We start from the raw sequence: 21,166 nt of genomic DNA on the forward strand, positions 1-21,166 counted from the left end.
CAGCAGCACAGAGGGGAGAGAAGGCAGATTCATTCAATAAGATATCAGGATTCTAGAAAGCCAACAGCATCATTACCTTTCGCTTTCTCTAAGAGGTCCATCGTAATTTTTCTTCAAGTGATTTTCTAACTTGTCAGCACATTCTACATACGCTGTCATTTGGCTTTGTAAATCACAGATCTGGGCAGGTAACGGTCAGCGTATTCTAATATCAGAGTGTAGGTGGATTGTTCAGGTTTCAAAGGGTTTTCAATACCCAAAGTCATTTGAAAAGTTTTGGGTGGAGGAAAATGTTGTGGTCTAGAGGCAAAATGGTGATCACACGATTGTGATACAGCAGACCCTACACCAATGATAAAGCAGCCACAGCCGGTGACTGAGAATAATCGGTGACTTCTCTACATTTAGTGGTTACTACTCACCCGGATAGTCATATATAGGAATCTCCTCTTTACACCACTCATCACCCCTCACATATGTCTCTGTAATATTAATATGGGTCAGACCTTCACCCTGAAACAAAAAAAAGTCACAGAGAGAAGAAGTCACATCAGCTCTAATCCTGGTATCTCCACCGTTCTCATTGCACAAGTATAAAACATAAAATACTGGTGGATAAAACAAGACTGAGCACAAGACCTTCACAGCCGTCTACACATCATAGGGGAGATCTCATGACACCTTCTCTCCATCTACCTGATGATCCTGAGGAACATTGGGATCTTCTTGTTTATAGTCCGGTGGAAGAAGAGGACGGGGACATCTCGCTCGTGTTATTCTCTTACTGGATAGATCTGAAGAAAACACATACAGGGACTGAATCCATTCTTTACATACAGATAATTATAGGTCGTGTGTATTTAGTCCTGTCTATTACCTGGTGATGTGAGGGGCTGGGGAACCTCCATCATGACACCCTTGTACAGATCTTTATAATAAATAAAAGGACACAACCAGGACATCAACATAGTTAAGGAAGGGCCTTCTACTCCATATGCAAATTTAAACCAAAAAATAATGAGTCCAAATAAGAACACCAAGAATATCCATGCTAGTGTGCAAAATGCAATTCCGTTTAATAATCGGTTACATTGTGGACAGCTTATACAAATCTTGGAGGCAATAACGGGATAAACAAAGGACTGAGCAGAGAGGCAAGGTAGGGGAAAAGAATAACACGAAGGCAACAGAGGGAAGATAAAGTGCATCTGGTACAGTTAAGGTCCTTTTGCAAAGTAACAAAATTGGGACCCAGTATTATGACAAGGTATATAACAAGGGTATAAGAATCCGTTCCTATATTCCTCTCTAAAGTGCTAACAGGTCCCCAAATGTAAATTATTGCTCACCCATAGTGTATCCAGGAGTTGTGCTGTCCCTCCGTGTCAAAGTGCAGGCCCAACACATGTTTCGCTAGATGCTGCTTCCGGGGGCATGTGGAGAGGAGTGTGCAAAGGGGGAGTTTTATAGGAGCGCCTCTGATGCTTAATTGGCATCACCGGCGCATGTGGGCTGTGTCAGGCCGGCAGAGGAACAGTGAGGGGGCGTTTCCGAGAGGCCACGGGTCAGGAAGAATGACATCCTGTGACGCCAGAGACACATGACCAACCGTCCACATGCTCATTCCCGGCCCCAGAGAACCTATGCGTGCTGCCAAGTCGGCCATCTTTGCTCAGGGCAAGCTAAGGGCAAAATCAGCTCTTCCCACCAATAAAAACGCTAGAAGTGGTCACATGACCGTAACATCATCAAAGAGGAAGAGACAAGGTAAACAAATCCGCCACCTTGGCTCAGGGCAAACTAAGGGCAAAAATCAGCTACAGGCCACCCACCAATAGAAATGCTAGAAATGGTCACGTGACTGTAACATCATCAAGGGGGCAGAGACAAGGTAAACAAAGGAAGGAAGAGTACCTGGTGATGTGAGGGGCTGGGGAACCTCCATCATGACATCCTTGTACAGATCTCTGTGTCCATCTAAATACTCCCACTCCTCCATGGAGAAATAAACGGCAACATGCTGACACCTTATAGGAACCTGACACATACAATGATAACGTCACCCCCCTTTCCCTTCATAGCATTACTGTATAATATCCCAGCATTCCCAGCAGTGTCACCTCTCCAGTCAGCAGCTCAATCATCTTGTAGGTGAGTTCTAGGATCTTCTGGTCATTGATGTCCTCATGCATCAGAGGGTGAGGTAGAGGCCCTGTCATTGGGCTCAGGGGTCTTCCCAATCCTTCAGACACAGGGTCCTGACAGCGCTCACTAGAGGTCTTCTTCACTACTGTGTAATCCTGGTTATGTAGAGACACATTAATAAATCTCACTACAGACATTTCCAGAGTCCTCACCTCTCCAGTTCTGTCCATCTGTTATTCCCATAGATAAGAATGATGTAATGTGACGTCATCAGAATCTCTCACCTCTCCAGTAAGCCGGAAGAGGATCTCTAGGGTGAGGTGTAATATCCTCTCCACCATCTTGTCTCTGTCCATATTTGATGGGTAAATCAGGAAGATTCTCTTATGTAGAAGATCTTCACTGAGAGGATCTGATATTGTAGAGACCTGAATGAGAAGAAGATGAGCCGATGTAACATCATAAAAATCCTGTGTAATAATACAATTACTGGAGATAATAAGGGGAAGTATGAGATTTATTATTTTACAGTATTTAGTTTTCTTCTTTACATCTAGTAATAAAACCTAAATATTTTAGGACACAGACAACAAGTAATTTCTTCCTTGGAGTCTGTAGCTGAATACCTTTCTCATAGACTCATCTTCCATAATGTTAATTCTTGACTCATTTACCAACACTGGAATCGGCATTAGTAATACTGCAACAGATATTCATTACACGTGACATGAGAAATAACTACTTTATGATGAGGACGACATCTTCATCTTTTACTAAGGCTCTAGAAACATATTTGGCCACAGTCCATCACTGACTACATCTCCATCGGCCGTCTATATGAATGTTTCCCGTCTTCCCCAGACTGTCTTCTTCTACCACATTTAGATATCATGTCTGATTTACACATAGAAGTTTGAGGCTTTTATAAAAGCTTTTTGTTTGAACAAACACCGCAGGCAGAAATTATTTGACACCAAAGTTTTCTTGTACAGTGTATTATGGGGTTTATTTCTGGCCTTAGGCTTTCCTATATTACAAGAAAAACACCAGAAAAAAAAGCAGAAATTTAAATGTTTCAAAAGAAAATTGGCACCAACAATGCTTGCAAAAAGAAAAAACATGCAAAAAGAATAAGACACATTTTATTATTTTTGAAAACATTAACCCCTTAAAGACCCTGGGATTTTCTGTTTTTTGCATCTTTGTTTTTTTCTCCTTGTTCCCAGAGCCATAGCGTTTTTATTTTTTGGTCAATATGGCCGTGTGAGGGCTTAATTTTTGCGGGATGAGTTGTACTTTTGAACAACATTACTGGTTTTACCATATCGTGTAAGAGAAAATGGGGAAAAAATTCCAAGTGCAGTGAAATTGCAAAAAAAGTGCAATACTGCAGATTTTTATTTTTAATTTTTTTTACCACGTTCACTGAATGCTAAAACTGACCTGCCACTCTTATTCTCCAGGTCATTACGAGTTCGTAGATACCAAACATGTATAGGTTCTTTTTTATTTAAGTGGTGAAAAAAAAATCCAAAATTTGCTAAAAAAAAAAAAATGGCGCCATTTTCCAAGACCCATAGCGTCTCCATTTTTCAGGATCTGGGGCCAGATGAGAGCTTATTTTTTGCATGTCGAGCTGACATTTTTATTGATACCATTTTGGGGTAGATCCGATGTTTTGATCGCCCGTTATTGCATTTTATTGCAATGTTGTGGTGACCAAAAAATGTAATTCTGATGTTTAGTACTTTTTTCTCGTTACGCCGTTTACCGCTTGGATTAATTCTTTTTTTATATTCATAGTTCGGGCGATTCTGAACGCGGTGATACCAAAAATGTGTATGTGTTTTTTTTCTATTATTTTATTTTGAATCGGACGAAAGGGGGGTGATTTAAACTTTTACATTTTTTTTATTTTTTAAAAAAACATTTTTTTTTTTTACACTTTTTGCTTGCTTCTATAGTCTCCATAGCAGACTAGAAGCAGCAACTATCCGATCGCCTCTGCTACATAGAGGTGATGATAAGATCATCTCTATGTAGCAGAAATGCTCCTGTGCTATGAGCGCCGACCACTAGGTGGTGCTCATAGCGATCATTACAGACCCAGGGTTGTCATGCCCACCCATCAGTGACCCGCGATCAGTGCCGGAGCCCTCACTGAACCGGAGGTGATGGCCTGGTGCGTACTATTACGCCCCAGGCTTTAAAGGGGTTAAACATTTGTTTTAAAAAAAATAAAAAATTTTGGGCATCAGGACATAGATGTACACCACAATGATGGCACAGGTGCGGCTGCAACAAAACCCCTGGCAGTTTAACCATTTTCTGCTGTCAAAAACAAACATGGCATCTAAGAAGGTTTGACAGAGTTCAGCTGAATGCCCCTCTTTCCCCAAGTACTCGATAGTATGGGGCTGCCCAGTTACTACCATAGTTAAATGCCTAATAATGGTGTCTGGGCCTGAAATGTATGAAATTCTATTAGGCCGGGGCCAGAGACAACGTCCAATAAGTTACCTTTTAACCTCCCAGTACACATTAGATTAGAGTTGCATGAAAGCACTGATTTTGGGGGTTTACTCAACTATATAATGTATTTGGGGGCCTCCTGACAGATGATATCAAGGTAGAGAAGGATCTGGCATCATGAATTTCAGAGGCTAATCCGTTTGTTCTTCCTGTAGATAATCCTCCGATAGAGTAGTCTGGAGGTGACTCCCTCATACAGATCACAGGAAAGCTGGAATATTTGTGTGTATGGGGGAGTCAGGAGAGATAGCCGTCTGCCAAATGACCATTCAGCCAACACTTATCTCATGTATATGGGGTCGTTAGTATTACACTGACTGGCAGGGATAATATACCGCACTATAGTAGTACAGTGTGAGAGCAGGAGTTATACTTTATCTATCCTGACTCCATTTTGATTTTTGTAAGTGTATCTTCTGCTTACTAAAATGGAGTTTGAGTCAGTATGTGTGTGTGAGATAAGATGTCCCTCAGGAATGTCTTTGTCTAGAGACCAGAGAAAACATAAGGAAGAAACGAAAGTCAGAAAGCTGGGTGTCAGTAGTGTTAACTTAGCCAATTAGATGTATGTATGCTAATGCCAGCACATATTTAGAGATAAGCTGAGCAAATTATATTGTTTAAAGTATGAATACTAATAACCTATATAAACCTGGACCAGAGCATGTAAAAGTAGATCTAGCCTGATGCTCAAATGTATCAGTCGTAGTTCTGCCGTGCACGTATTTGAATTTTACAATTTAATTTGGAACAGGCACAACGTCTCAGAACGCCTCACGTTATGTGGCGAAAACAAAACCTGGCGCAATGAACAGGGACCCACTAATGCAAAAGACTGCTGACCCAACCAATTTGATGGAACCCAGACAGACAGATATCCGGGACTGCTGCAGCAATTGGTAAGAAGCATTATTCTTACACTACCTGAATTTATCCCTCTGTTTTCATGGGTTGCAGTACGCGTTGGGTAAGTAGTCACAGGTCATTTGATCTGTTCATAGTAAGTGGGTCCATTATTGTTAGACAAAGAACCCTGATGAGACCTTGTGTACTGTGTTGAATTCTTGTGCTGTATGTTGTATGGGGAGTGTGGATTTGGTGTTTCACTGGTCATCTGTACATGCAGTTGGATTGTAGTGATTAGTTGATTGTACCCGGTGGAGCAGATTGTTGGTTGTTACAGCAGCCTCTTGTATTGCTAAGGAAACCCATATGGTTCAGGCTCCTAGACGTAGGGGCTGATGGTTGTCATCTGATTATAAGTCAGGCATGGCGTGACAGAGTAGGAGACCATAGTGAAAGGTAAGAGTCCCCACTGGTTTTTCTCTCTAGTCCTGTATTCCTGTTTCTTTTTTAAGAAACAGAACATGGGTATTAATCTGTTTAGTAAGAAACAGATTGAGCATGGTAGAGGTGCTGTATAGAGTACACAATCCATAGTGAAAGGTATGACTTCTCACTGGTTTGTGTCTACTCATGTATTCCTGTTTTTAAAGAAACAGAAAGAAAGAAAAGAAATTTGTGCAGAAAATGCATAGGTTTTGTTTAGTGTGTGGTTATCCACCGGGTGGCAGATTTGATGAAGGTTTCTTGAAAGTGTTGGAGGAACAGCAAGGTTTTTTAAATGATCTTGGTTTACTAAAACAGACTGAGATATGGTGGAAAAACTCTAAATCTGTAAATAGAGGCGATTGGAGGAAGAAAAACGTGATGATAAGTTTTTGTATTTTGAAGTATGTAACAAAGATGGCGTTCATTCCCCTGCCCCTCCCAGTTTGACTCCACCCCCATACATTGTCCCTGAAGGATGGACATGTTGTGTATATAGGAATCAGAATCCAGATTGGGTGGAGACCTGTTGTGTATGTTGTGCCCACTGTTGGCACATAGGAACCATTAAACCCCCTACTACTAAAACAGTATTGCACCCTTTTTGTTAACGCCCCACAAACCATTTGCATAGTGTGCCCCCCTTGGCCAGAGCCCCATGTGCAATCCCCCCATAAGTCTTGGTCAGGCCCCCACTGAATATTATGCCTGCACTGGATGGGACCAACGCCCCTTCAGACCCTGCCCTCCAGAAGCTCCCCTAACACAACCCAAATGGATACAGTAGTTATACGTCAGCCTTTTGCAGCCATGAAAGACTCACTAGGACAATTAGTCAGGGTGGTCAGCTCACCCTAACCCCGCTCGCAGCTCTCGCCCAGACTGCTACCACCAAACCTCACACCCCAGTCTAGAGCCCCAGGAGTGTGTGGCGTCACTGGAATCCTACTGAAATGCTGGCCATGATGAGTAGAATGACAGACCCTGAAATGTTTCCCATGCCATTTGTTAGAGAAAGTAGAGAAAATTAGAAATGCTTTCTCCTGTTAGTAGAAAAATATTATACCTGGCTCTGGAAGATGGCAGTACTTAGTATATGAGAACATGTCTAAGGTTCACACCCGTTTACTGTCCTGTGCCTCTGTTGAAAGTTTAAAGCCCATGATTAAAGAGCCACAAATAGTGTCCTACCCGGAGTACCTGTCTATGTCCCCAGCCGTAATACTCCAAATAGCCAAGGGTGTGGTAGCAACAAATGCACTTAATAACAAGGCAAAAACCTGGTCCAGAGCCCCTATTATGTACAACCAGTCCTGGCAAGGACAAAGAAATTTCACGTTCTAATTGTGCGAAGCCTAAATACACACAGAAACTGCAGCTGTGCTAGACTAATGATAACCCCCCCTCCTTCCCCTTCTCCAGTCTCTTCAGGGAGGGGGGACAGTCAGTGTCTCACTAAGAATCTATTTCTGCTGTATCAGTCTGCAGGAATTTCTTTTAACTTTCTCTTACTGCTTGACATCTCAGACTTTAATGTGCCCTTCTCATGCCTGATAACATCACCATTCATGTTTCACTACTCTGAATCCAGCCACCTTGTTGCCTCTGGAGGTAGTGAGAGGGGTAGTAGTGATAATGTGGGTGATCTGCTTATTAAGACACAAGAGGAACATGACTGTTTACAAATAATGTCCCACGGGGGGGGGTTTCAGTCATGTTACCGATGTCCCACTACATAACCCAGACCATGAGAGCTTTGTGGATGGATCGCAGTATGGTGTTGATGGCCGGTTCTACACTGGACATGCTGCCGTTTCCTTTCATGAAACCATAGAAGCAGAGCAGCTTCCTCCACACATATCCAGCCAGAAAGCTGAGCTTCGTGCCCTTGAAGAAGCCTGCAGACATGCTAAAGATCAGACTGCTACGATTTATACAGCCAGCCGCTATGCTTTCATGACTATGGACCTATATGGAGAGCTGGATCTTAAGAAAGTAAGTCTATCAAGAATGATAAACCTGTCCAACTCCTGATGGAGGACCTACCTTTACCAGAGAAAGTTGCCATGGTGAAAGTCAAAGGTCATGCAAAGGATAACTCAACTACAGCTAAAGGCAACCACCTGCCCGACCAGGCTGCAAACTCTGCAGTTTACCAACAAAGAGACAACCCTGCCAGGGTGACAGCTGCACAGGTGTACTCAGCCACAGAACCACCGGTGGCCTACGACAACAACAGGCTGGTGTTAAAGAATTGGCCAGATGGCAAGAGAAGGGAGCCGTGCAGTTACCAGAAGGACTGTGGCACGTGGGGGACAAAGGTTGGCTTCCCTGAGTTCTGTATCCTATGATGGCTCAAGCTACCCACGACAATACCCACCAGTCAAAAACTGCCATGAGAGACCTCGTCCACTCCAGAAATCAAATAGAAAAAACTTTGGCAGTCCAATGATGATACTTTTTAAAATACTTTTTTGAAGAACCCCATATAGAAAAGCAGGGTATATGTCTAAATAAATATATAAAGAATAAAGAAATCAAAATCTTATGAAAATACAAACATTTCATAGACATTTTTTGCCGAGTTAAGACAACTTAAAGACATAGGATATACTCTAATGTGAACATTATTATACTTCATCAGGGTTACTTCATACATGATGTAATTTCATATTGTCAATTATATAAGATCAGGCAATTTAATAAGAGTAATATAAATTCATAGAGTGGTGATACCAAAACAACTTATTCATAGGAATATATATTCCATGGGAATTGTGCCTAAATGGTGAGCACCTAATTGTTAAGGAATAAGAATAAAACAAAGAATGAATACCTAGTATGCTGGAAAAAAGGCTTAGTGGAAATCAGGACGAGGGGCCTAGTAGTCAGAAAGGATCCTGTAATGCCCTGGCATAAAGCAGAGTATAAAGAAGGTCACGAATCTGTAACTGCAAAATAATAGATTTGCTGGATCTAATGGATCAGAGAGTTCCATGTCATAACAGCAATATACATATGAACACACATACCTGCTGCGTGGGGTGAATATGGGGTGGCTGTGGAAATGAGCGGTGTTTGTAGGTGCCAAGGGGAGGATAATGCTCCTCAAATACCCTGTGGTGCCATTGGTGATTTAGTGAGTGATCGAGTGCGCGCTGTCTCTGGACGTGTCAGGGAGCTTCCAGTCCAGAGCACTCTGAAGTCTGGCTGTTGGAAAGCACGCCGGTGGAGCACAATGCTGAAGACTTCCGGACATGTGCAGTAAAGCTACTAGTCATGCGCACTAAGATATCCACTATTGGAGCGCACACTGCAGTGGAATGCACTATAAGGAGCTTCCTGGCTTGCGCAGAATCGCTGTCAGCATGGACTAGGCAATTAGCGAAGCAAGGATAGCAATATAGTAATCGGTGGGCAAAAAATATTATTTTAGTGCAATCTATGTTACTATTTAATGCACTACGTGAGTAGAATTAATGAGTGACCTGTAAAATAAGCAGGAAGAAGGGAAAAATCAGAGACTCATTTACATAAAAATTTATAAGATCATATGAAAATAGAGATATAACTTTTAAATGATTCCATACTGGAAACAAATTCAAAGAAAGAACATCAATATTGTAACTCATACTGGATTACTTCGTGCGCATGTCACTCATACTCTCAAAGTCCATCCGATGAGGGCCACATACTCCTTGCTGTGGCACTGCATCTTTAGCTCTCCATAGGAGAACTGGTGTCCCTGTTTGGTGACACTGTAGCTTCCTCTCTAGTATAGACACTTTTTTGTTTAAATCCTGCTTGTCCAAGATAAGGAATCCTTCCTTAACTTAATCCCCTTTAATTAGACCTTCTGGCTAGAGACTAGTGAACATTTCAATGTTCGCCGAATATTTAGACATTCGCCAAATTTATTGGTCGAATGTTCGTCGACCATTACCAAGCACCATAGGATTCAAAGGGGGGACGAAAAAAAAAGCATATGCAACACCTTTAAATGGGCATAAAAATCTGCCAAAACACATCAAATAAGGGGTAGACACCAGGAAAGTGCCATGAATTGACCCAGAGTACAAGTACTATAATTATTATCAGTATTACAGCGACATTTAATCCATTGTGCGTTACATGTGAAAAGGGGTCACCGACTGGTACAAGAGGAGAGAGGACCCTGCCGGTGAGGGCGCAAAAACAATGTACAAGGGATGGGTGAGGGTACAGTAGGTCAGGGTACAGCTAGTCGTGCAGTGGTATGCTGGAGCGAGGGTTACCGCAGATTGTACGCTTGTCACAAGAAGTGGGTCTTCAGCTTCCTTTTCAAGGTTTCCACGGTAAGCGACAGTCTGATGTGTTGGGGTACAGAGTTACACAGTAGGTGAGATGCACAGGACAAATCTTGTATGCAATTGTGACAAGAAGAGATAAGAGGGAGGTAGAGAAGAAGATCTTGAAGGATGGGAGGTTGTGTGCATGTAATTAGTACAGGGAAATATATGGGCTCCTGTCAGGTATATATTATTGGAGGCAGGAGAATGTATGGGCTCCTGTCAGGTATATATTGTTGGAGGCAGCAGAATGTATGGGCTCCTGTCAGGTATATATTATTGGAGGCAGGAGAATGTATGGGCTCCTGTCAGGTATATATTATTGGAGGCAGGAGAATCTATGGGCTCCTGTCAGGTATATATTGTTGGAGGCAGCAGAATGTATGGGCTCCTGTCAGGTATATATTATTGGAGGCAGGAGAATGTATGGGCTCCTGTCAGGTATATATTATTGGAGGCAGGAGAACCTATGGGTTCCTGCTAGGTATATATTATTGGAGGCCGCAGAATCTATGATCTCTTCCCAGGTATATGTTAATGAAGCTAGCAGAATGTAGCCTGCAATGTATGGTCTCCTTCCAGGTCTTGACTGCAGCCCATGCATTCTAGCCGTTTCACTGTTAAAGACACTATAATGTAAGGGCTCCTGGTGGTATATAATAGTGAAGTCATCACAATATATTGACTCCTGCCAGGTATACAATAGAACATCAGAATCAGGGCCGTAACGTACCCGGCGGACATGGGGCCCGCCGGTGCCAGCCCCTATTTCAGCTGAATGTGCATCCTAGAACACATATTCAGGTGAAGTGTATTGCAGCGCAAACACTTGCAAAATCCGTGCTCCGCAATACATGCTGCTGGCTAATCAGAGGCGACCGGGGGTGCATTGCAGTGATGTTATGTGCTCCTGTCAAAATCAACCTAAATCAGCTGCCAGCTTCAGATGTGGACGCCGCACAGCATGGTGAGTGCTAGGAAGGTGAGTAGGAGCGTTTATTGTTTTTTTCTGTGTATTGACCAACAGCGGGGCCATATATCAGGATGGGGGCCCAGGGTGAGGGCCATATACCAGGATGGGGGACATATACCAGGATGAGGGCCATATACCAAGATGAGGGCCATACACCAGGATGGAGAATATATACCAGGATGAGGGCCATATACCAGGATGGGGTCCTGGATGAGGGCCACATACCAGGATGGGGAACATATTTTAGAATGGGTTGTGCATTATACTATACAGAGGACTATAGGCTGTGCATTATACTACATGCATGACTATAGGGTGTGCATTATACTGTATGGTGGATTATTGAGGGTGCATTATACTATATGGAGGAGTATAGGGAGTGCATTATACAATAGGGAGGACTATGGGCTGTGCATTATACTGTATGGAGTACTATGGGGTTCATTATAGTGTATGGAGGAGTATGGGGAGTGCATTACTATAAGTAGGAGCATAATACTGTAGGGGGGATTATGGGGCACTATGACTTCTGTGTTCACCTCTGGGGAGTGTAATGCTTAGCTTTTTTTTCTATACAGTAAAGAACAGCATCAGAATGGGGGATATATACCGTATATACCAGTATGGGGCTCTAAGATAAGGGACCATGATGAGGGACATACAGTACAGACCAAAAGTTTGGACACACCTTCTCATTTAAAGATTTTTCAGTATTTTCATGACTATGAAAATTGTACATTCACACTGAAGGCATCAAAACTATGAATTAACACATGTGGAATTATATACTTACCAAAAAAGTGTGAAACAACTGAAAATATGTCTTATATTCTAGGGTCTTCACAGTAGCCACCTTTTGCTTTGATGACTGCTTTGCACACTCTTGGCATTCTCTTGATGAGCTTCAAGAGGTAGTCACCGGAAATGGTCTTCCAACAATCTTGAAGGAGTTCCCAGAGATGCTTAGCACTTGTTGGCCCTTTTGCCTTCACTCTGCGGTCCAGCTCACCCCAAACCATCTCGATTGGGTTCAGGTCTGTTGACTGTGGAGGTCAGGTCATCTGGCGTAGCACCCCATCACTCTCCTTCTTGGTCAAATAGCCCTTTCACAGCCTGGAGGTGTGTTTGGGGTCATTGTCCTGTTGAAAAATAAATGATGGTCCAACTAAACGCAAACCGGATGGAATAGCATGCCGCTGCAAAATGCTGTGGTAGCCATGTTGGTTCAGTATGCCTTCAATTTTGAATAAATCCCCAACAGTGTCACCAGCAAAGCACTCCCACACCATCACACCTCCTCCTCCATGCTTCATGGTGGGAACCAGGCATGTAGACTCCATCCGTTCACCTTTTCTGCGTCGCACAAAGACACGGTGGTTGGAACCAAAGATCTCAAATTTGGACTTATCAGACCAAAGCACAGATTTTCACTGGTCTAACGTCCATTCCTTGTGTTCTTTAGCCCAAACAAGTCTCTTCTGCTTGTTGCCTGTTCTTAGAAGTGGTTTCCTAGCAGCTATTTTACCATGAAGGCCTGCTGCACAAAGTCTCCTCTTAACAGTTGTTGTAGAGATGTGTCTGCTGCTAGAACTCTGTGTGGCATTGACCTGGTCTCTAATCTGAGTTGCTCTTAACCTGCGATTTCTGTGGCTGGTGACTCGGATAAACTTATCCTCAGAAGCAGAGGTGACTCTTGGTCTTCCTTTCCTGGGGCGGTCCTCATGTGAGCCAGTTTCTTTGTAGCGCTTGATGGTTTTTGCAACTGCACTTGGGGACACATTCAAAGTTTTCCCAATTTTTCCGACTGACTGGCCTTCATTTCTTAAAGTAATGATGGCCACTCGTTTTTCTTTACTTAGCTGCTTTTTTCTTGCCATAATACAAATTCTAACAGTCTATTCAGTAGACTATCAGCTTTGAATCTACAAGACTTCTGCACAACACAACTGATGGTCCCAACCCCATTTATAAGGCAAGAAATCCCACTTATTAAACCTGACAGGGCACACCTGTGAAGTGAAAACCATTTCTGGTGACTACCTCTTGAAGCTCATCAAGAGAATGCCAAGAGTGTGCAAAGCAGTCATCAAAGCAAAAGGTGGCTACTTTGAAGAACCTAGAATATAAGACATATTTTCAGTTGTTTCACACTTTTTTGTTAAGTATATAATTCCACATGTGTTAATTCATAGTTTTGATGCCTTCAGTGTGAATGTACAATTTTCATAGTCATGAAAATACAGAAAAATCCTTAAATGAGAAGGTGTCCAAACTTTTGGTCTGTACTGTATATACCAGATGTAAGTCTGGTATATATATATATATTTTTTTTTTTTTTTTTTTTTTTCCTGGGTGGGGTATGGTCCAAATCTTGCACCAGGCCCATCAGACTTTACTTATGCCTCTGGTAAGAATGTATGTGTTCCTGTTCGGGATATGTTAGTGAGCAGAGATGAGTGAATGTTTCAATGTTCGGGTCAGATTACGATTGTCGAATTTGCAAAATTCGCCGAACATTGACGAACGTCATAGGATTCAATGGGGGGCAACAACAAACGCAAACACAACACCTTCAAACTGGCCCAAAAGCTGCCAAAACGCATCAAATTAGGGGCAGACACCAGGAAAGTGCCATCAATTGAACCAGAGTACAAGTACTATAATTATTATTATTATTATTATTATTATTATTACAGCGTCATTTATTCTGTGGCGCTTTACATGTGAAAAGGAGTCACTGACTGGTACAAGAGGAGAGAGGACCCTGCCTGCGAGGGCTCACAGTCTACAAGGGATGGGTGAGGATACAGTAGGCGAGGGTAGAGTTAGTCGTGGAACGAAGGTTACTGCAGGTTGTAGGCTTGTCGTAAGAGGTGGGTCTTTAGCTTCCTTTTCAAGGTTTCCAGGGTAGGCGACAGTCTGATGTGTTGGGGTACAGAGTTACCCAGTAGGGGAGAAGTACGGGACAAATCTTGTATGCGATTGTGGCAAGAAGAGATAAGAGGGAAGTAGAGAAGATCTTGGAAGGATGGGCGATTGCATGCAGGGAGACTAGGTCACACATGTATGGAGGAGACATGTTTTCGATGGCTTGGTATGCCAAACTGCTCAGACACTCATATTTAAGTCACATGCTGTCCATTTCCTTGTGATCCTTCTTGAGATGATTCTACTCCTTCATTGGAGTCCAGCTGTGTTTAATTAAACTGATAGGACTTGATTTGGAAAGGTACACACCTGTCTATATAAGACCTCACAGCTCACAGAGAATGTCAGACCAAATGAGAATCATGAGCTCAAAAGGAACTGCCCAAGGAGCTCAGAGACAGAATTGTGGCAAGGCACAGATGTGGCCAAGGTTATAAAAGAATTTTTGCATTACTCAAAGTTTCAAAGAGCACAGTGGTCTCCATAATCCTTAAATGGAAGAAGTTTGGGACCACCAGAAGTCTTCCTAGACCTGAGCAACCATGGGAGAAGAGCCTTGGTGAGAGAGGCAAAGAAGAACCCCAAGATCACTGTGGCTGAGCTCCAGAGATGCAGTAGGGAGATGGGAGAAAGTTTCACAAAGTCAACTATCACTGCAGCCCTCCACCAGTCGGGTTTTTATGGCAGAGTGGCCCGACGGAAGCCTCTCCTCAGTGCAAGACATATGAAAACCCGCATAGAGTTTGCTCAAAAACACATGAAGGACTCCCAGACTATGTGAAATGTAACATACCTGGCGGCGTCCTTGCATGGTGGTCCATCTCCCACTGTGCAAGAGAGCGCACTTGATCTCCTGTCCAGAATGTCTCTCTGGCTTCCCTCCATGCTGTCTGTTTGTGTCTGTTTCTGCTGCTTAAGGGCGGCGCCCGATCACTTCCTGCTTTTTGTACCTGCTGTGGGTCACGCCCCTTGTGCGTCCTCAGCCTATTGCTGTCTGTCACTTGGTATATAGCTCAGCAGCTCCCTTCTATCCCTGCCTGAGCATAGTGTTTCCTTCAGTGTGTGCTTGCACTCTGAAGGTGCCAGGTCCCGTCTTTGTTTCCTTGTCTGCCTTTCCTGGAGGCTGTATTTCCAGGCCTGTCTGAACTTAGTCCTGTATGTCTCCTGCTTTGCGGTATCAGCTCCCGTGTCTGAACTGTGTCCTGTATGTCTCCTGCTTTGCGGTATCAGCTCCCGTGTCTGAACTGAGTCCTGTATGTCTCCTGCTTTGCGGTATTAGTTCCCGTGTCTGAACTGAGTCCTTTCTGTGTATCTTGTCTGTCCTGTCTGAACACGCTCCTAGCCTGTTCCTCCCGCCTTCTAGGGGCCGATTACCTAGACCCGCTCCTGTATCTTGTCTGTCCTGTCTGAACACGCTCCTTGCCTGTTCGTCCCGCCTCTCTGGGGGCAGTATTCCCAGACCCGCTCCTGTATCCCGCTGCAGTGTAGGTCTCCTCCGTACACTCAGTTCCAGTCTGAACTCTCTCCTATCCTTTACCTGTTTTGCCTCTATGTCCGTTCCCTTCCTTTTTCTGCAGAGTCTGAACTCGTACCTAACTCCTGCCTGTTGTCTCTGTACTCCCGTTTGTGAGTTTGTGGTCCACTCGCTACTTCACTGCAAGTACCCTGTGGGTGTCTGGCTCTGTCTTTCCCTTCCTGTCTGTTCCGTGTGAACAGAGTCCTGTCCTGCCCTGCTTCTGCCCGCTGCTCCGGTAGTCCTGTCCTGCCCTGCTTCTGCCCGCTGCTCCGGCAGTCCTGTCCTGCCCTGCTTCTGCCCGCTGCTCCGGCAGTCCTGTCCTGCCCTGCTTCTGCCCGCTGCTCCGGCAGTCCTGTCCTGCCCTGCCTGTACCCCTCTGCCTGTAATGTTCCTGAGTCCCAGTGTGTACTGGGCCCTATCCCGCTTGTGTTCCTACCTGCTAGTGCCTCCCTGTCTGCACTCTAGCTGTGCTTGCCTGTAACCCTCTGCCTGTATTGTTCCTGAGTCCCGGTGTGTACTGGGTCCTATTCCGCCTGTGTTCCTACCTGCTAGTGCCTCCCTGTCTGCACTCTAGCTGTGCTTGCCTTTACCCCCCTGCCTGCATACCCGCCTGCCTGCATACCAGTCGTGCCTGCCTATACCCACCAGTCTGTGTGCCAGCCTACCAGCCTGTTCCTGTATTCCCCTGTGTGGGTCAACAGCCGTGTCCGGGGTCTGTCCTGGAGTAGCACCTGGTCCCTCTGCTCGGTTCCTCCTTGGTGCACTGGCGTCGTATGCCGTCGTGCGACCCTGGTCGGATCGGGTGAATACTTAGTCACGCCCCTCCAGGCATTCACTCTCCGGCATGGTCCAGTGGAATCACTACCAATCACACGCACACGCCGCTTAGCCCGGGCGTGTGCATAACATGAAATAAGATTCTCTGGTCTCATGAGACGAAGATAGAATTATTACCAAAAAGTTCTAAGCGGTATGTGTGGAGAAAACGAGGCACTGCTCATCACCAGACCAATACAATCCCAACAGTGAAACATGGTGGTGGCAGCATCATGCTATGGGGGTGTTTTTCAGCTGCAGGGACAGGACGACTGGTTGCAATTGAAGGAAACATGAATGCGGCCAAATACAGAGATATCCTGGATGAAAATCTCTTCCAGAGTGCTCTGGACCTCAGACTTGGCCGAAGGTTCACATTTCCAACAAGACAATGACCCTAAGCACACAGCTAAAATAACAAAGGAGTGGCTTCAGAACAACTCTGTGACCATTCTTGACTGGCCCAGCCAGAGCCCTGACCTAAACCCAATTGAACATCTCTGGAGAGACCTGAAAATGGCTGTCCACCAACGTTCACCATCCAACCTGACGGAACTTGGGAAGATCTGTAAGGAAGAATGGCAGAGGATCCCCAAATCCAGGTGTGAAAAACTTGTTGCATCATTCCTAAGAAGACTCATGGCTGTACTAGCTCAAAAGGGTGCTTCTACTCAATACTGAGCAAAGGGTCTGAATACTTATGACCATGTGATATTCCAGTTTTTCTTTTTTTCCATTTCGTTTCCGTTTCCATTTTTTCAGTCAAGATGGGGTGCAGAGTGTACTTTAATGAGAAAAAAATATGAACTTTTTAGAATTTACCAAATGGTTGCAATGAAATAAAGAGTGAAAAATTTAAAGGGGTCTGAATACTTTCCATACCCACTGTATAAAAGCCAGATTACTAGAAAACGAGCAAACTCCTTCATGATGATAGAGGCCACCATCTCCTTAGCTTGATTGTACTTTTCTGTGGGAATGAGCTTGTCTCCAACTAGCCAGGAATATCCAGTGAATGGAACGCCATGGTTTGGTATTAGCAACCAGTACCAGAAGCAAAGCCATACACAATTTTCGTACCTCAGGAATTTTATTTGGTAGACTGGCTGAACAAACATTAGCTTCTCACAAAGGAGCTGAAGACAATAAGTGGCAGTAGGTGCAAGTTTCTCCAGCATGACCTGTTTGTTATTGTTAGATATCAGAGGGAGAACATAACTGGGCTTTGCCAAGGTGCCATATTGCATCTTTAGTCTTACAGACCCTGCACTTGAGGCCTTACATTCTACAGGACGGTGGGGAAGGGGACAGTAGGTTGTGGAGTTGCATTAGCTCCGGTGGTGTCGAGGTGGCAGTGAGGCAATGGCAGGCTGTAAGCTGTCTTGAAGAGATGGGTTTTCAGGTTGTGTCTGAAGGATTCAAATGTGGTGGCTAATTGGATGTGTTGAGACACAGAATTCCAGAGGATGGTGGATATTTGGTAGAAGTATTGGAGGCAATTGGGTGAGGAACAAATAAGTGTGGAGAGAAGGAGGTCTTGGGAGGACCGGAGATTACGTAAGGGAATATATCGGTAGATTAGTTCAGAAATGTACGGAGAAGAAAGGTTATGGATGGCATGGTAGTGTTAGTAGTTTCAACTAGATACGCGGGACAATTAGGGGCCAGTGAAGGGATCTTACAGATTGCAATCTTATGGATTGCTGGAGCCAGTCCACAGTAAAAAAGCAGTCATAGTGTGTCCGGGAACCTTAACACAGACTTTTCTTAACTGCTTCTCGGCAGGGTTGGATGGGCCCACCAGAACCGGAAAATCCTCCGGTGGGCCCTGGCTTCTCCATCAGGAGAGTTCATAGTGCACACCTTGCAGGTTGTGATAATGATGGGGCCATCAAGCTCCTTCGTTTTCTGTTACTTGGAATGGAAGCGCAAGTATGCAGCCAGCTACCCATCCACAGGCCGCAATACTAAACTGCCACATTTCTGGACAGCTGCTTGCACTTGAAATGTTGCCTTTAAGGTTCTTGGAGGCGGAAACTTTTCACAACCTCATGGCAGCGGCCAAGTATCCATACTCGGTCCCCAGCCACCACTATTTCTTCCCGGGTTGTCCCCGCCTTCCACAAGCATGGGTCGCAGAACATTACCCATGCCCTCCTCAGTGCACTTAGTGGGAAGGACTGCCCAACCACAAACATGTGGACAAGTGAATGTGACCAGGGATGATACATCTCACTGGAGCCAGTCCACAGTAAAAAAGCAGCCATAAAGTGTCCGGGAACCTTCCCACAGACTTTTCTTAGCCAGGGCAGGGTTGGACTCGCCCACCAGAGAACCGGAGAATCCTCCAGTGGGCCCTGGCTTCTCTTTCAGGAGAGTTCATAGCGCAAACCTTGCAGCTGCTATAGGGCTCTTTAGCAGGGGAGAAAGGTGGTCCCTCAGAATCAAATCCTCTGGTGAGCCCAATGTTCTTCAGTCTGACACTGCTTCTCGGTGAGAATTGTATTTTACCACATTCATATTCTTTAGCTTGGTGAAAGGACTGGCATAGGGGGAAACCGTATCTACTCTGGCTGTCATTTCTCCCAGAAAGTCCTCTAATGCAGCTTGTTGAATAAGCAATGGCAGCCCGTCCAACATCAGCTCACACTTCTCGGTGGCGCTTAGTCACAGACAAAGATCTTTCTTTATGCCTTGAATTTAATCATTACAGAGTTGGACTATGGCCTGATCTGCAATGCGTTTTGAGAAATAACATGCATAAGCAAAGGCACGGTTTAGGCCACTGAAGGTCATTAAGTGAAACTCATACAGCTTTCCCACAGACTGAAAGAGGGCATCAAGACTTGTAAGCAGGCAAGACTTCCAAAAGGGAGGCAGTGTTTAGGAAAAATATAAAAGGATTTTACAAAGGAGACATTACAATACATATGCAGTTACACAAAATAATAAGGATTAAAGAAGAAACTTACTATAAGATAGCAGAGACGATTCAATATAGGAAGAGGGAAGCACTCCAGATTTGTCCGCTACTGAACGGGATCCATTGCTTATAATAAATATATACTCCCAGCAATGAATACTGATCCATCCTCAGTGGATTCTTTTATGCTGAAGAGAAAGACCTGCCCACACACCCCCTGGGATGGCATCACGTGGGCTGGACTCCAGCCTTCACATTTTTATTAAAATAGCTGGCTTTTGCGATAACTTAACACTGGTTGATCGTAGAGACTTGCAAGCGATGCCATATTTTCCGTTATGATTTTACCTTTCTCTCGATGACATAGTTGCGGTCTGCTATTTTGATACTTTTGCGCCACAGCTCCCCGGAGGGGCGTACGGCTATGAAAAAATAAGCATATTGTTCCTTAGCTGACTCTGTCACTAAAAATGTGGGCCCCATTGTTATTGGAATTATGGAACTTTAGTTATTCCATATTTCGTGTTGGTGCCGAACATCTGGAGACCGCTCTTAAATTCCTTTTGACGTCCTGGGAGTACAACCTTCTCACCTATATGTAGATTTATCGTAATCCTGTGTCTAATTATTCCCTGCCTCTGCCGGCGGAAATACACTCGCATGCTGATTGGGTTTGTAGCACCTTTTGTGATGCATTTGTCTACAAGTGACTTCTGCTGTGTGTGTTAATTTGCATGGAAGCAGTTGGTCCAAGTGTCAGCTCTTGGTCCTTTGACAAATATTATAGGGGAGGGGGATGAAGAGAGGTTTCAGGGAAAAAGAGAAATCCTTAATATTTTTCTTAATATTTCCATGACACCCCACATTTCCAAAAATTAGTGGCTGACACCAGCAAAGTGGCATTAAATTCACTACAGTAGAAATAGTGTAATTAGGACCAACACCTCTTCCAGCACAGCCAACCCAGTAGATGGAGACACAATCAGGACCATTATTTCTGCGGCCTACAGATTGGAGATGGTGGAGTTCAACCTTTTAGCTTTGTCATTTGTAGGAGTAAACAATCTTTTACGGACCACAACTGCAGGACTGAATGCTGGCTCCGGTGCTGAGAGAGGGCGGAGTACAGTGAAACGGACAAACTGCTAGACCGTGAGTGAGGTGCAGGCGGAGATGTTACGGTGGATTCAGAAACATGTGGTGTGCTCAGTGAAATAAACACATCAAGCATGTCCGCTTCTGTTACAGCTGATGGGCTTTCACTCAGCCTGACTGGAGCAAGTATACAACCGTAGTTTCGGAGACCTGCGTGACAATACTTGACACGGTAACAAAGGAGGAGGAAGAAGCAGCAGATGTGTTTGATGGTTGCTTATTGAAAACCAGTTTTGAGTTTATCATGTTTGTGTACCCCTTTGTGGAGAACAATATCTGCACCAAATAATTAAGTTTACTACACTATAACTATACTAATGGATGGAGACCAAAACCTCTTCCACTACAGCCAATCCAGGAAATGGAGACCTAACCAGAAGCGTTCATATTTCCCTAAATTAGGGCCTAACAAAGTGGCATCAATTTCACCAGAGTAGAAGTAGTTTAATGGAGACAGAAACCTCTTCCACCCTAGCCAACACAATAGATGCAGACCCAATCAGGATTCTCCACTTTCCAAA

General features: G+C 44.2%; 1 protein-coding gene across 1 annotated transcript in view; it reads right to left on the bottom strand.

Moving 5' to 3' along the window:
- Window positions 1–21,166, bottom strand: part of LOC141225673 (uncharacterized) — a 36,067-nt gene that overhangs the window by 6,909 nt on the left and 7,992 nt on the right. Inside the window, exons 2-7 of the mRNA XM_073667079.1 lie at window positions 2,430–2,573; window positions 2,121–2,300; window positions 1,915–2,038; window positions 878–928; window positions 697–794; window positions 423–513 (exon numbers count right to left, since the gene is read on the bottom strand). Coding sequence (XP_073523180.1) covers window positions 423–513; window positions 697–794; window positions 878–928; window positions 1,915–2,038; window positions 2,121–2,300; window positions 2,430–2,501 — 616 coding nt within the window. The 5' untranslated portion in view covers window positions 2,502–2,573. The remainder of the gene's footprint in view (window positions 1–422; window positions 514–696; window positions 795–877; window positions 929–1,914; window positions 2,039–2,120; window positions 2,301–2,429; window positions 2,574–21,166) is intronic.

The sequence above is a fragment of the Phyllobates terribilis genome, unplaced genomic scaffold (assembly GCF_046119375.1).
Source record: "Phyllobates terribilis strain yellow unplaced genomic scaffold, ASM4611937v1 Scaffold_411__1_contigs__length_1673714, whole genome shotgun sequence".
NCBI classification, from domain to species: domain Eukaryota; kingdom Metazoa; phylum Chordata; class Amphibia; order Anura; family Dendrobatidae; genus Phyllobates; species Phyllobates terribilis.